General features: G+C 35.8%; 2 protein-coding genes across 2 annotated transcripts; one reads left to right on the plus strand and one right to left on the minus strand.

Moving 5' to 3' along the window:
- Positions 1-481: 481 nt before the first annotated feature.
- Positions 482-8016, plus strand: LOC123890178 (protein SCAR2-like). Its single transcript, XM_045939729.1, has 9 exons — positions 482-912; positions 2202-2365; positions 2476-2599; positions 2705-2834; positions 2979-3040; positions 3138-6906; positions 6993-7079; positions 7173-7277; positions 7431-8016. The coding sequence occupies exons 1-9, from the start codon at positions 758-760 to the stop codon at positions 7482-7484; spliced, it is 4650 nt and encodes a 1549-aa protein (XP_045795685.1). The 5' UTR covers positions 482-757; the 3' UTR covers positions 7485-8016.
- A 2766-nt stretch (positions 8017-10782) lies between these two features.
- LOC123890180 (disease resistance protein Roq1-like) lies at positions 10783-13188 on the minus strand. The gene is made up of 2 exons (XM_045939731.1): positions 12407-13188; positions 10783-12020 (listed from the first exon to the last, which is right to left on the minus strand). Exons 1-2 carry the CDS (start codon positions 12913-12915, stop codon positions 10988-10990), a joined length of 1542 nt encoding a protein of 513 aa, XP_045795687.1. The 5' UTR covers positions 12916-13188; the 3' UTR covers positions 10783-10987.
- Positions 13189-14768: the final 1580 nt, after the last annotated feature.

Genomic DNA, 14768 nt, shown 5'->3' on the forward strand with positions numbered 1-14768 from the left:
TCTTAAATTTATCTTTCTTATACCATTAATGAAGAACAATTTTGTAAACTAACCCATAATTTTTATTTTTCATAAAATATTAATTACATTTCTTAATTTGCCCAAAATAACTTACATTTTGAAACAGAGAGAGAGTAGTTAAAAAAGCTAAAAGAAATAAGTTTCACATTAAAACAAACATTATTTATATTTTTTTTTTACGGAACATATTTACCATATTTAATTTTGAATTTAATTTATATGCATCGTCAGTCTAAAGTTATTTTGCACATGCGTCCAATAATATACCGACACATCATGTATGGTAATTAAAAACACATGATGTGTCACATTCATTAAATGATGTGGCAACGTGTCATTGGATGTATGTGTAAAATAAAATTACACCGACGATGCACAACAATTAAACTCTTTAATTTTTAATTAGTATCTTATCTTAGAGTACTAATTAGCATTTTCCACCATGTTTTGATTACTTTTTAAGATAAATAATAAATCGTTTGGTTTAGACTTTAGAGGAAAGAAATCTCTAAGTATATAAACACAAAGTAATAAATTCAAACAAAAGAATAAATATAAAAAAGAACGAAAAGAAAAACTGTCTCTCTCTCTCTCTTTCGCTCCTCTTTCTCTCTCTTCCATTTCCATGGTGGAACAAACGGAAAACGCAGTGTCACCGGAAAAAGTATCCAACAACACAACAAATTCACTGTAATTGGAGCATAATTAGGGTTCATCAATTCCTTGAATTCAAACAATGCCTATCTCCAGGTACCGTATTCGGAATGCGCATGGTTTAGCGGATCCGGAGCTCATCGGTGCCGCCGATAAGGATGACTCCGAAGCTCTCCTTGAAGCCGTAGCCATGACTGGACTCGTCGGTTTCTTGCGCCAACTCGGTGACCTTGCTCAGTTAGTTCACTCTCTCTCTCTCTCTAACTGCTTTTTGCTTTGTTGTTGCTTGATGTTGATGATGATGAATTGTGCTCATAGTTACCGTGTGATTGCATTCAGTTTTTCAAAAACTAAATTGTAATTTTGTTTTATATTTGAATTCTTGTTAATTTTTGAAAAATTAAAATATAATTAAATTATAATCTAGTTTTGTATTTGAATTCTTGTTTAGTTTTGTTGGTGGTGGTGATGTTAGTAGAGTGAGCTTTGATTCAGCGATTTTTTATTAATTTATTTTTTCTATCTCTTGGTAATTTGTTAATTCAGAGTTTCTAATTTGGTGGTTGAATTTTGGATTATGTGGATAAATTTGAATTTTTTTTTTTTTTAATGTAAATGTTGTTATGAATTTATGATTAATATTGTATTGTAGTATTGAATATAGGAAACGGATTTAGGGGATTGCGTTTTTGATCTTATTTTGTTTTGGTTTTAATTTATTTGGCTTTTTCTTTGTGTCTTCTTCTTTGATTCCTTGATTCCTTTTGGTTCTTTGTATTTAGTGACTTTTTGGGTGGATAAAAAGGGAAGAAAATGTTTTTTTTTTATATACATAGATTGGTTGAGAAGATGTTGGATGTTTTTCTATATACATGGATATTTGGTTGAACCATGCGTGAACCACAATTCTGGAATTAAGTTTCAGGGCGGATTTAAAAATTATGTTATTTGCCGTAAACATGATTTGACGAATTATGCTCTCTTTTTTTGTGTTCACAGAAATTTTATTTTTATCACAATGTGACAAATAAGAGTTACTAATAAAAAAATAGAGAAAAATGAGATTTAAGTGGACTATGTTTCAGATACTGCAATTTTGGTTTGGTGGGTACATTATGAGTATTAAGGATTCTAGGGTCAATCTTAGGATCTACTATCCACAATCTCTTAATCAACCATCTCACAATCTTAGGGCTAATATTCTTGTGAATTTATCTATAATAATGCATATGGTAGGAAATTTTATATATCTTGTCAGAAATGCAGTGATCATGGCATTCTGTTCCCTGCAGTGAATTTAGAAAATTAGGTTCACTTTATAGTCTTCGCATCAAAATTTAGCATAGCATTTAATTGTATCATTTTGACAAAAAAACATTAATATGTTATTGATTTTATGATTGTCAAAAAAAAAAATGTTATTGATTTTATAAAATGAGATGATTTTTTTAGCTAAAATAACTATAAGTTTTACAGCCACCAGCTGCTGTTAAGTTCATTGCATTTAACTGTATCATTTTGATTAGGTTTGCCGCTGAGTTGTTCCACGACCTGCATGAAGAAGTAATGGCTACTGCTGAAAGAGGCCACAGTCTTATGTCTCGTGTTCAACAGCTTGAGGCTGAAATTCCTCCAATTGAGAAAGCATTTTTGTCACGAACTCATCATTCATCTTTTTTCACAAATGGAGGTTAACCAATCAATGCAGTCCTTTTGTAGATTATTTGTTTATGTTTGTAATGTGAACTGTGGGTGATAATGGGACCCTTGATAAACTTTAACATGTTTCTTGCACTGCAGGGATTGACTGGTGTCCTAATCTTCGGTCTGAACAGAATCTCATTACTCGTGGAGATTTACCAAGATTTATAATGGATTCATATGAAGAATGCCGTGCTCCACCTAGACTTTTTCTTCTAGACAAGTATGGTGACCAGATTTGAAAAGCATACAAATTTTCAGAATAAATACAATTTAGTTAATATGTTATGGAAATCTGAAGCTTTTGTTTCATTTTTCTCTTAAAAAGGTTTGATGTGGCTGGTGCTGGGGCATGTCTGAAGCGTTATACGGATCCATCATTCTTTAAAGCAGAGCCTGCTTCCTCTGCAACAGCAACAGTAGAAGTTCACAGGGAAAGGAAAATTCGCAAAGTCAAGGTATTAAAGCAATGATTTTACCACTCCATGACATAAATTTTCTATGAATTGTTTTAATTGACGTCATAAAAACGCAATTCTATGCAATAAAAAATTGAATATTTACAATTTTGGATATTAAATATGTATGATTTGTATTTCCAGCCGAAAAAAGGAGAATGGCTGAGGGATGGTGAAGCCCCTGGAGTTGTGCCCTCACATTCAAAGTGAGTTCCAATATTTTTTCTGTGGTGTATTAAGCTATGCCTCTGATTTGTCAAATGCAAAACTCTCCATAAAAGTGCTAATCCATTATTATTGCAGACTTCATCAGTTGTTTCTTGAGGAGCGTATTGAGAATGCCTGTAGTGATCCTGCTCGTCTTGTGAATTTGAAAAAAAGACAATTGGATGGATCTGCAGTTGAATCAAAATCTGGGAGAAGCTACATGGAGAAATTTCTGGAAATCCCCTCACCTAATCATAAAATGGTCTGTGAAACTTCAGTCATTCAGCAGCCTGTGAAATTGATGTCAGGCGACACTAGTGAAACTGGGATTAAAATACTTGGCATCAATGGCATTTCACCTATGGGAAGGTCTATGGAAAATGGAAAGACACATTCTTCATCAAATGAACAAGAATTAGAATTGAATTCATGCGCAGAAATGGACAGGAGGACAAATAGATATCTTGTGAAGGAGCCTGAACAAATCTTTTCTGGAGGGACTGGGACAGATGAAATGTATTCTAAGCATCTCAAGGTACTTGATGAAACCGAACTGGAGGATGACGATGAACAAAATAAAAGAGAATGCAGCCCAGACGGCTGCCATTCTGATGATGCGGCTAGTGAGGTTGATGATTATATGGATGCATTAGCTACCATAGACTCAGAGTTGGAAATAGACAATGAGTGTAGACCTAAGGAAAGCTTCTTGAATGTTCAAAAGGTAACTGATTCAAATGGTGACGAAGAACATCAACTGCAAGCTCAATTTTCAGATTCTCAATCATTTGGAGATTCGTCATTATCTGAGGAAATGAGTTTATTTGAACAAGATAGAAGTGAAGAGCATAATGAAGTGCAAGCTCGACTGCCAGATTCTTGGTCCGGAGGAACCCCTGGTGCATCAGATGATAATAGTTCATTCAAAGGAGATAGAAATCAAGAGCATACCCAACTGCAAGTTCCGTTTTCAGATTCTCAATCTATTGGAAACTCCTCACTGGAGACTGGAAATATGTCATCCAACCAGCTTCCGCAAACTGTTGAATTGCAAAAACCTGGTGGTGAATTTGTCACAAATGATGATGCACATGATCAGGGGCGAGCAATATCTGATTCTAGACCAGTCTCTTCTGGTTCATGTCTGGATTCAGAATGTTTATTGTTGTATTCAGATCATGGACCTACAGCTACCTCACTAGTGTCCCTACCTACGAGGACTCAATCAGATGAAACACCACATGTTCCTGTTGAATATCATTTAAGATTGGAAGATGACAAAGCGGCTCTTTCCCCAATAAAAGATAATACTTGCCCAGTTGTTTATTTTGACAACAATTCTTCGAACAACTTGGATGTTTCTGATCATCATGTCCATTCCAATACTCTGTTACAAGTTTCCGATGAATTGAATTTAGCTCATGAAGGCAAATGTGGCGATCTTTCTCACATCGAAACATTGCAGGCAGATTCTCTAAATGAGTACTGTTATGAAATATCGGTTGTTGGAGACATTGGTTCACAGGGGGAGGATCCCATTTGCCTGCCCATGGAAATAGACCCGAATTCAGGTACTAAGCTGCTGCTTGACGTCCCAGACTTAAAACCTAACGATGATATTAAAACAATGCAACTTGACTCAGAAGGTTTATATCCTGTTGTGGAGTCTTCCGTGGAGAATAGCTTTACAGAAGAACTATGCTCTGATTTTACACACGGAAATCCACGAGATGGACCAGATTCGGCTGAATTTGAATTTATGTATCCTGATCAGTTATCAAGGATAAATCTTGGCGATGAAATCAATGGATCCACCTGCAGTTTGGGTCCAGTTGAAGATGATAATTGTATTAAACATTCAGCTTCCCCTGATTACATACTGCAGGACGACGATCTCATGGTAAATGGTATGGTCCCTGTAGAAGTTCAGTCCAAAGATCTGGATGTATCTGCTGTTCCTTCTCTTGATAATGCTGAACCTGGTGCAAGCATTGCTAGTTGTCTAGCTTCAAATTCTATTTCTTCCCCATCAATCAATCCTTCAAATTTGCACGAATCTTTCCTAGGTTCTTCAGATTCCCATACAATGGAAATGGTATCCGATGAGGTAGAGTTGACAAAAAATTCCGCAGACTTGAATGCAGAGAAGAAGGAAAGTCAACTGGAACCGTTTTCATATATCACATCTCCAGTGAGTAGTCTTACAAAGTTGGAAGAACCTCCTACTTTTGAAGATCCTCATGAAAAAAATATGGAAGTCAATGAAGAAGTTGCAAGAGATTCTTTGCCAGAGTTAAAATCACATATAGAAATGGGTCAACTGGAAATTGCTTCAACTGATGAACGGTTGAACCTGAACGGATCAGTTCCTTCTGACTCTAGTATATGTAATAATCATCAACATTCACTGCTTAAGGAGAAAATACAAGATGGTTCTTCTCCCAATGACATGAAAATGGCGACCCAATGTTCAGAGCTAGACACCCAGAGATCAGAATGTACATTTGGTTTCCAGATTGATCTACAGAACAGCAAAGATAGGTTTTCACCACCTTCCTATAATCAACCACAGCCAGAGAGCCACATTGAGTTTGCTTCTGAAGTCCATCCAGGGGAGCCTTCACATGGTTCCTTATCAATGTCATCTGATCAAAAGATTAGCCCAACAAAACATGTCATGGATTCATTGAAACCTCTACTTCCTGATCTTTTTCCCAAGGCAGCCAAAATCAATCTTGAGGAGACGCCACCTATGCCGCCTCTACCACCAATGCAATGGATAATGAGCAAGGTTCAAAATGCTTCCCCAGTTTCACAGAGAGAAGAAATATGTGTGAGTCCGGTATCATTCCAACCAATACAGCCTGTTATACCTGATAAGAGTCAATTTGGTTTATCAACTTCTGAAAGAGTAACCATTCCGTATCAGAATCGTTTTTTGCCTGTTGTGGCTGTGGATAGTAATGAAAGCCTACACCTTCCGGGGATATCAGCAGGTGTTTCAGAGCATCCTGTTGCTATTCCTTTGCAATATCCTGTGATGGTAAATGGAGCAAATGCTCAACATAATTACCTAGTTCAGGAGAGAAGCCAAATCTACAACCCTTTCTTAACATTACCCTTGTTATCTTATGGTGGACTTCCCCATGGATGTGTCATTGCTTCAGAGGGAGAAAGCATATTGAAATCAAGTCCATGCCCACCAATACTACCTGCTGAATGTGCTTTTAATGGAGATAATCCCATCTATCAACAAGAAAGACTTTCTCAATTCACAAGTCAGTTAATGGAAGATACTAGATTAGAAGCTAAAAAGGATAGTAATGGAGAGAGCGTATTGAGTTCAAGTCTATGGCCACCAATACTGCCCTCTGAATGCGCTGTTCCTGGGTCTTATCCCATCTTTCAACAAGACAAACCGACTAAGTCTGCTAGCCAAATAATGGAAGATACAATCGAAGCTAAAAAGGATAGTCCTGGAGAGTTGCATTTGGTGCTATCTGCTGAATGTCATGTATCTGGAGAAGATCCTATTTCTCCAGAAGAGCAACATTCTCATTCTCCAAATCACTTCATGGAAGAGACTGTTTTAGAATTTACAACGCATGAGGAGTCATCTATTGATTTGGAAAGGGATCAAGGAGATCATTTAATCTCACCCGAGTCACCACCAAGTACAGAAGTTATGCAGCCCAATCACAGCCAGCTGCCTCCAGAGGGGGATCAGGCACTCTCATTAGATGCATCTTCCCAATCATCAGAGTTTGATAGTCCAATACCAAATGGAAAACCAAAGAAGAAAAATCTTCTTCCTCCTCCCCAGAACCATTTATTTGATGTTGCTGCTGCTCTTGACAAAAGCAGGGTAAAGACAGTTTTCTTGTTCTTGTGAAATTTACTCTTTATGTGGTCTTAATTTTTGCATAATACACTGCCTTTGTACCACTGCAGCTGAGGAAGGTTACTGATCGTGTTAGGCCCCAGATAGCACCAAAGGTAGATGATAGAGACTCATTGTTAGAACAGATTAGAACGAAGGTGAGAGCTAGAAATTTTGATCTTGTTCATGCTATTTTAACTCTCTTGTATCAAATTCTTGTATTTAGATATTTCAAAATATTGTTTTTTCAGTCCTTCAACTTGAGGACTGCTGTGGTCACACGACCCAATATTCAGGGTCCGAAAACAAACTTGAGGGTTGCTGCCATCTTGGAAAAAGCAAATTCTATTCGCCAGGTCTATCACTCTTTCTCTGTTAAATTTATTCTATTAAGTGTATGTTCTCTGTTAAATTTTGGTTAAACGCGTGCGGTCTTCCTTTCTCTGTCCCTGCATAAACATATCACTTCTCTTCGAGGTAAACTAAACTAGTGTCAATTATTGAAACAGGCATTGGCTGGAAGTGACGAAGACGATGATGCAGACAGTTGGAGTGATTCTTGAATTAACTATACATAATGAAAAACACTAATCTCGGTGCCAGTACATGTTTTTTCTATTGTGAGTCTTGCTCGAAATCAGGTGTAAAAAGTCTTTCTTCTCTATAATGAATAGGAAATTTACTTTAATACACAAGATTCATTATCCTATTGTGTGTTCATCTATGATACCCTGGACAACTTATGTTCCCTCCCGAGTCCACTCAATTCACATACAGTTTCATAATACATGTGAACAAGCACCCTGTGTTGCATCGATCGAGAGCATTTTACAGAGGTGAAACTTGCATAAATAAAATTCAGGTTCAGCGTGTAAGCACTGTATCCATCCAGATCAACCAACCTATCAGATTTTTTTTTCTGCATATAAGTATGTGTATATTTGTGTTGTGGTTGTCATAATTTTTTGATTCATTGTCATGAGTAAATCTGTAATTCTATAATATAGTGGATTACTAATAATTGGCTTGAAATACCATGTAGTTCATCTGTTTGTGTCCCATACGTAGTATATATGTGTATACAGGCGAGCAAAATATTTTGGATGTACAGTTTCTATTCTGACATTGCCTTTTAGTCTACTGATATGATTTTCAGTAGTACTTTTTCTTCTAGCTGCTTGTGCACTAGTTACTCCTACAACTTTCTCTTGATCATGGCTTTATCCAAATAGATATTTAGATGGATTTGGTACTTAAAGTGAGATATTCAATTTAAAGGAGAAAAAAAAAACTTATACGTTTGGATAGTAATTAGAAATTTTAGAGGATTTAAAATTCTTAGCAATTCAAATGATTATATTTTAATTACCATAATTTTTAAATGTGTATGTTTGGATAGAGTAATATATATATATATATATATATATATATATATATATATATATATATATATATATATATATATATATATATATAAATTCATAGTAAACACTTTGGGCCACTTTTATAAATTTGAAAAAATTTGGGTCAATTTTAAAATTTGAAAAGGACCAATTTGCAATTTTGAGAATTTTAAAGGACCAATTTGCAAATTTTTAGGGACCTATTTACAATTTTTTTTAATATCAAGGGTCAATTTGAAAATTGAAACATGAGAGAAAGGAATTTCAAATTCCTATCTTTTTTGTGTCATTTGAATTTTTTTTTTTAACTTAATCATCCAAACAAGAAAATTTAGACAAAAAAAAAATTGAATTTCTTCAAAATTCATCCAAACACACTCTAAAAAGATTATTGAAGATTATTGAATGAAAGATTAACCATTGAAAGACAAAAATTAGCTCCCAATTTAATCCCAAGAACAGTTTTATAAAATTAAAACACTATATAGTAAAATTGGTTTTCATCTCATGTAAGATAAAGGTGAACGGATAGGGATTGTCTTCGGTGAAATTTTCACTGGATTCCCTCAAGTGTTGATCTCTTCCCTCAAGTGTTTCTTAACTGACCAGTGACCAAATTTGGGTCCAGGTAGCATTTGAAATAACGTATTTACATTTTATCTGAGCTTATCTTATGGCATGAGTACTTATGTAAGTGTTTGAGTGAGCTTATTAAAATACCCTATGTCATGTTCCTAAGTGTTACTTTCCCTCAGTAAGATTTTTTTAAATGTTTATGCATTTTCTCTTTTCTAATGGGTTAATGAACCGTAGACCTAATCCAAGTCCAATAATGGAGGTGAGGGTACAAAGAAACCAGAGATCTGGAAGGTTTATTCCAAAAGGGCTGGAAGAGAAGGTGGGAGAAAGTCATGTAGACGGCTCAAGTGTCAATTCTTATGGAGGGCGGATTGTAGAGAGAGGGAGGAGTAGAGTTGGTCAATTTCTATTTGGAAAGATATTACTAAGAGGGAACTAGAATAGTCATGAGATCTGATAAATGAGAATTACCTTTGATTTGAGTTTCTTACTTTCTTTCCTGTTCAATTCTTTCTAGCAATAATAAACACCCATTTCCTTTTGAATATTTTGTACCCTATCATTTAGTCCAGTTGTTGTATGTTTTACCTCTTGCCACCCAAAATAATGGATGGTGTTGAATTGTTAGAAGTGAAAGTAAGCTGTGTTGGAGGATTCAAAATCAATTAAGATTTCAATACCGGAGTTTGATAATATTTACTTCTCAAAATGAGTAAAATGTTAAACCTGTGAACTTTTAAGGGTGGAAGTAGCGGTGGCACCCCGAGCGATGGGAATCTTTTTTGCATTGGACTGCCTCCATTTCAAAATAAGTGTCTAACCTATCAGTAGTCCAATGCTCGTTTATTTAGTAAAGGATTTAAATGTTAGATGATCATATTGCATTGGACAAGTATTGCATTGGACGTGCCTCTGTTCCAAAATAAAGCGTCTAACCTACTAGTACCTTTTGGTTAATCATCTTTTATTTCTAAATCCAATCCCTTGACATTTTACTTTATCCCAGTTTCTCCTATTATTCCAAAGAATCGAACAAGAGCATATATCAAAATTTGGGTTTTAGGCCTAACCTAACCTTACAAATCCATTTTGTAGTACCGCAATTAAAGTGGCTTTCCATTTTTGTAGTTAAACACTTGTTTTGTAGCTGAGCAAATGCAGTATCTGATTTCAGTCTAATAAAAGATCTACTTCTCGGCAGTATCTGACTGGAGGAACCCTTGTTGCTTGGGATAAAGATGTTATTGTCATTTATAGAGGAAAGGACTTCTTGCCTCTGTTATAGTTTCTTCAGCAATTCTACAGAGGAGGAATGATTTAATAAATAAAGTGAAGGCTGAAAACAGCTCATCAGTTACAGCTTCTTCTCATTCTGAAGGAAAGAATATGAAAATCCTTAAAGATAAAGAAATCATTGAAAAACGAATATTGACAAAGGCTATGGTAGCTATTAAAAGGACTAGCATCAAATTGTCAGAGGTATGTTTCATTAACAGGTTCCAATTTTTTATTTTTACTTGTTACTTTAGAGTTACTGGTGGTATAGCTTTCACATACAGGCTTTAGAGAAGAAAGAAAAGGCTGAAAAGCTTCTAGAAAATCCGGAAAGAGCCGAGAGTCTTCAAAAACAAGAAATGGATAAAGAGGGTATTCCGGAAGAAGAGTGATACATGTTGCGGAGAATTGGCTTGAAGATGAAGCTCTTCTTGTTGCTAGGTAACTTTATAATATGTTTGAAAATCTCACTGATATATAGTTGATTATCGTTGCTTGGCTTGAAGATGAAACCCTTCTTGTTGCTTGGTGATTATATGTTTGCCTCTGTTATGCTCAAGTCAATTGGTGTTGACTACATTAATTATTTTGAGACAGTTATATGTTGCTTCAATGACCCTTAAATATAATAAATTTGGAGATCAAAATTCTACCATCTCACAAAAATCACTATACAGCACTTAATCATGAATATGAATTTGAGTCACTATTTAATTATAATTCCTATAAATATAATATTTGTATTTACTAGTTACACATCTGTATACACTCAAATAGACAATTCAACTTCTATAATAAAATAAAACAAATCACATGATGGAACAAGAATTAGCGTTCTCATCATTGAACATGAACAAAGTAGACTCGGGCTCAGACGAGTTCACGTAGGACAATCGTGAAGGTTGCACAGGATAACCCTGTATGTACCTTTGCTCCATGTAATGATTATCACCCCTAGGGTGAACCTCCACAGTAGTACATTTGGTTTGATCACGACAGCGTCCATTGTAGTGATACATGGATGGTCGTAGTGGATATTGATACTTTGATTGCAAGACATCTATAATATTTTCGTTCGGACTTTCTCTCAATCTAACCAATGCATTTCTCCATTCAGAGGTATGTAGAGTAAACAAAAATGAACCCAATATTTTAATTGCTAGAGGTAGGCCATTTGCATAATGAAGCATGTCACATGCCAATTGTTCATAATAACTAGTAATATCAGCACATCTGAAAGCTTTTTGATAAAATAATAATTGAATAGAGTCAATTTGATTCAAGAGTGGAACTTTGTAAACTCCATCCACTCCATACTCTTTCAAGATGTGCTCATATCTAGTAATTATAATGATTCTACTCCCAGCAGCAAAACATTCACGATTCACGGCTAATTTCTCCAGTTGTTCAATTTGATCAACATTATCAAGAATTACTAGGGCCTTTAGATGAAGCATCCTACTTCGTATCAAAATAGTTGCCTCATAAGGATTGCATACCCGAAGGTGTTCTTCCTTTAGAGTTTGGCGTAGAATTTGCTTTTGTGCACCAATTGCACCATCAACTCTATAAATTTTGCTTACATCTTCGATAACACAACTTGCTTCAAATTCATGAAAGATCCTGTCATATAAAACAGCTGCAAGAGTTGATTTCCCTATTCCTCTCATCCCGCAAATTCCTACAACCTGAACATCATTAGCCGAATCCAAAAATAAACGATTTTCTAGTTCTTCTATTGGAGAAATCATCCCCACTATATCTTTTGGAAGGCTTGAAAACTTGGGACAAAATGAATCCCTTATCTGTTGAGCAATCTTTTCAATCTCAGCATATTGACGCCTGAAAGTTTTAAAAAGTTAATCAATAAACTAAAAGATGGCAATATATAAAAAAAGAAAAAGGTAACACAGCTTTTTGGATAGGCAAAACAATCTAAATGTAGGATGTAACACCGCTATTTAGATTGAAGGCGTGTCCGATCCCGATGTGTGGTCAATGAGGTCAATGCTCCAGGACCACAAGAGAGAGGCGCCACATCTCCACCCAAAGCCTCAAGACATTAGGTTAATGGGTCATCTCTCGTATAAATCCAACATTCTTCTCATACATAGTCGATGTGAGACTTAATCACTCACACTTGAAATGCAACACAATGTGTGGTTACATTTAATCACTTCTATTTTCTTAAATTGTGTCGGTGCTTCATACCAAAAAAGATTACTTACTTGTGGCGTAAATCCCAGCCAGTGATATTGGCCACTCGTGTCAGAGCTGTTCTCCATCTTCTTACCACCTCTAAGTCATGCTTGAGCCTTTCTTCATGTTTTTCAAAGGCTTTAGCATATCTTCCTTTTTGATGTCTCACCTCAGATGGATCAACATCATAGAAAATTGGAAGAACACGTCTTCCAGATATTAGAGCATAATAAAGGATCTGATCCAGTTCTTGCAAGCACCATGTTGAGAAAGCATAGTTCTTTGAGAAAACCACTATGAAAATCCGTGATCCTTCAATTGCACGACGGAGCTCAGGTGCTATGGATTCACCTTTCCTGAGATTTTTATCATCCTTAAATGAAACAATTCCTTTTCTTTTGAAGGCAGCAAAAAGATGATCGGTGACATTGCAGCGCGTGTCTGCGCCTCTGAAGCTAACAAACACATCATAAGCGTATTTCCCTCTCAAAGTGATCATGCTGCTTTTGCTTTGGATTATGCTGTTAGTTGAAGTCATTTAACTTGCCAAAGACAAACCTAAAGTGTTGAGTAATCAGTGGCTTTGTGTGACTGTATATAAAAGAAGCGTGAACAAAAAGCTGTGGGTGGATAGTAATATAAATAATCAATCATTTGTGTGGTGTAGTTTAGAACTAATATCCAATGCTCTCTTCAATTCCCAGAAATTTCATTGTTTTAATTTCCTACATCTTTCACTTTCCCCTGTTCCTAGAAATTTCCTAATTTCTTGGTGTTAATTTTACTCGTCTTTCAGTTTTTCATTCATCGATTCTAAGCTTTGTCTTATTAAATGTGTGGTATTCAAATATGGGCCATGTTAGACTGTACTCGCGGGACATTAGATTAGGACATTAAAAAATAAAGTTAATGCTAGAAAAGATAACTTTCTAGTGTTTGGGAACATTGTTTAACATTTTGTTTTAGTTTTCATCACGACTATCTGGTCTATTGGACCGCCTATTTGGTTCAGGGATTAGTTCTACTATCAAGTGATTTTAGCTCTCTCACGATTGTAGTTATGAGGATTGAATCGTAGTCCTCCTACAAAGTCCAGCGTTAATCATCACTAGATCAACTACTTATTACGGGTTATTTTCCTTCAAATATTTAGCTAATTTTTTTCCTTCTATTAAATTTACGTCTGTCCTGTGAGTTTAACTCAGTTGGCAGAGACATTGCATTTTATATGTAGGGGGCTGAGGTTCGAATCCTGATCATCCCACTTATCCACCTTATGGGTGGAATTTTTAGCCACTAACCTACTTCAACAAAAAAAAATTACGTCTTTATGATGCAGAGGTGTTGATTTATGTTATTTGATTAGTTAGACTATTTCTTGTATGATCAATAAATAATATAATTAAATCAATCGTTAGATGGTTTAGTGATGATTGACGCTGAATTTGATAGGAAGGACCACGGTTCGATCCCTGCAACTGCGATCGGGAGGGTGCTGGAACCACCTGATGTCAGAACTGACCCCCAAATCAGATTCAACTAGTGGTGAAAAACCAATAAAATAAAATAAATAAATAATATAATTGAATATAAGATGGGATACGTTAACTCCACAGTATCAAAATTGACTTTGTTCACTCGCAAAATCTGAGTGTTTTAATCCAATCCTTTCCGGATTTGGATTTGCTGCTGTCCATATATCCCACAGTTACACGCAGTTAAAAAAATCTGAACCGTTAAACCAATCCAACGTATCAAAATGCTTCTCCAAGGAAAAGCAACAAATTCACGCAGTTCACCGTTGAGAAAAATCACGTCGTTCCACACACCTAATTTGTTACAGGAATCACAATTAACACTTGAAACTATTTTACAAATTTATGTGCCGACCAATTTCAATTCCATAATTCAATTCCAAACCAATTTCGTCGGAGTCGGTAGCTCCACCCCTTCCTCTTCCTCCATCCATCGATCTATTTCACAAGTTGAAACATCCGCTGCAGATTCTGTCGTTACGCCGTTGTGACGCCTGTCCGTCGTGTTGTCGCTCCGTTGTAATGTCGTTTTGTCCTGCCGTTGTTCCGTTGTAAGGTTGATCGGTCGTGTCGCCGCTTCGTCCTTCGCGATCTAGTTTGCAGTGACTGGTTTGGTGTGACGTCATCTAGGCGTTAAAAACTATAAAATATGGGAGAGACACAATCTGGTACATTGGATGATTTTAATGGTTCAGATTTTCTCAACTGTGTGTAACTGTGGGATATATGGACAGCAGCAAATCCAAATCCTTTTTTTCCTTGTCTTCGAGATTCATGTTGGTGTGGTTCTTTGTCACTTTTTTCTCATCATTATTACTCTACCTTCTTCCAAGATGCTTCCACCATGAATTTCTAT

Source organism: Trifolium pratense, linkage group LG6 (assembly GCF_020283565.1).
Source record: "Trifolium pratense cultivar HEN17-A07 linkage group LG6, ARS_RC_1.1, whole genome shotgun sequence".
NCBI classification, from domain to species: Eukaryota; Viridiplantae; Streptophyta; class Magnoliopsida; order Fabales; family Fabaceae; genus Trifolium; species Trifolium pratense.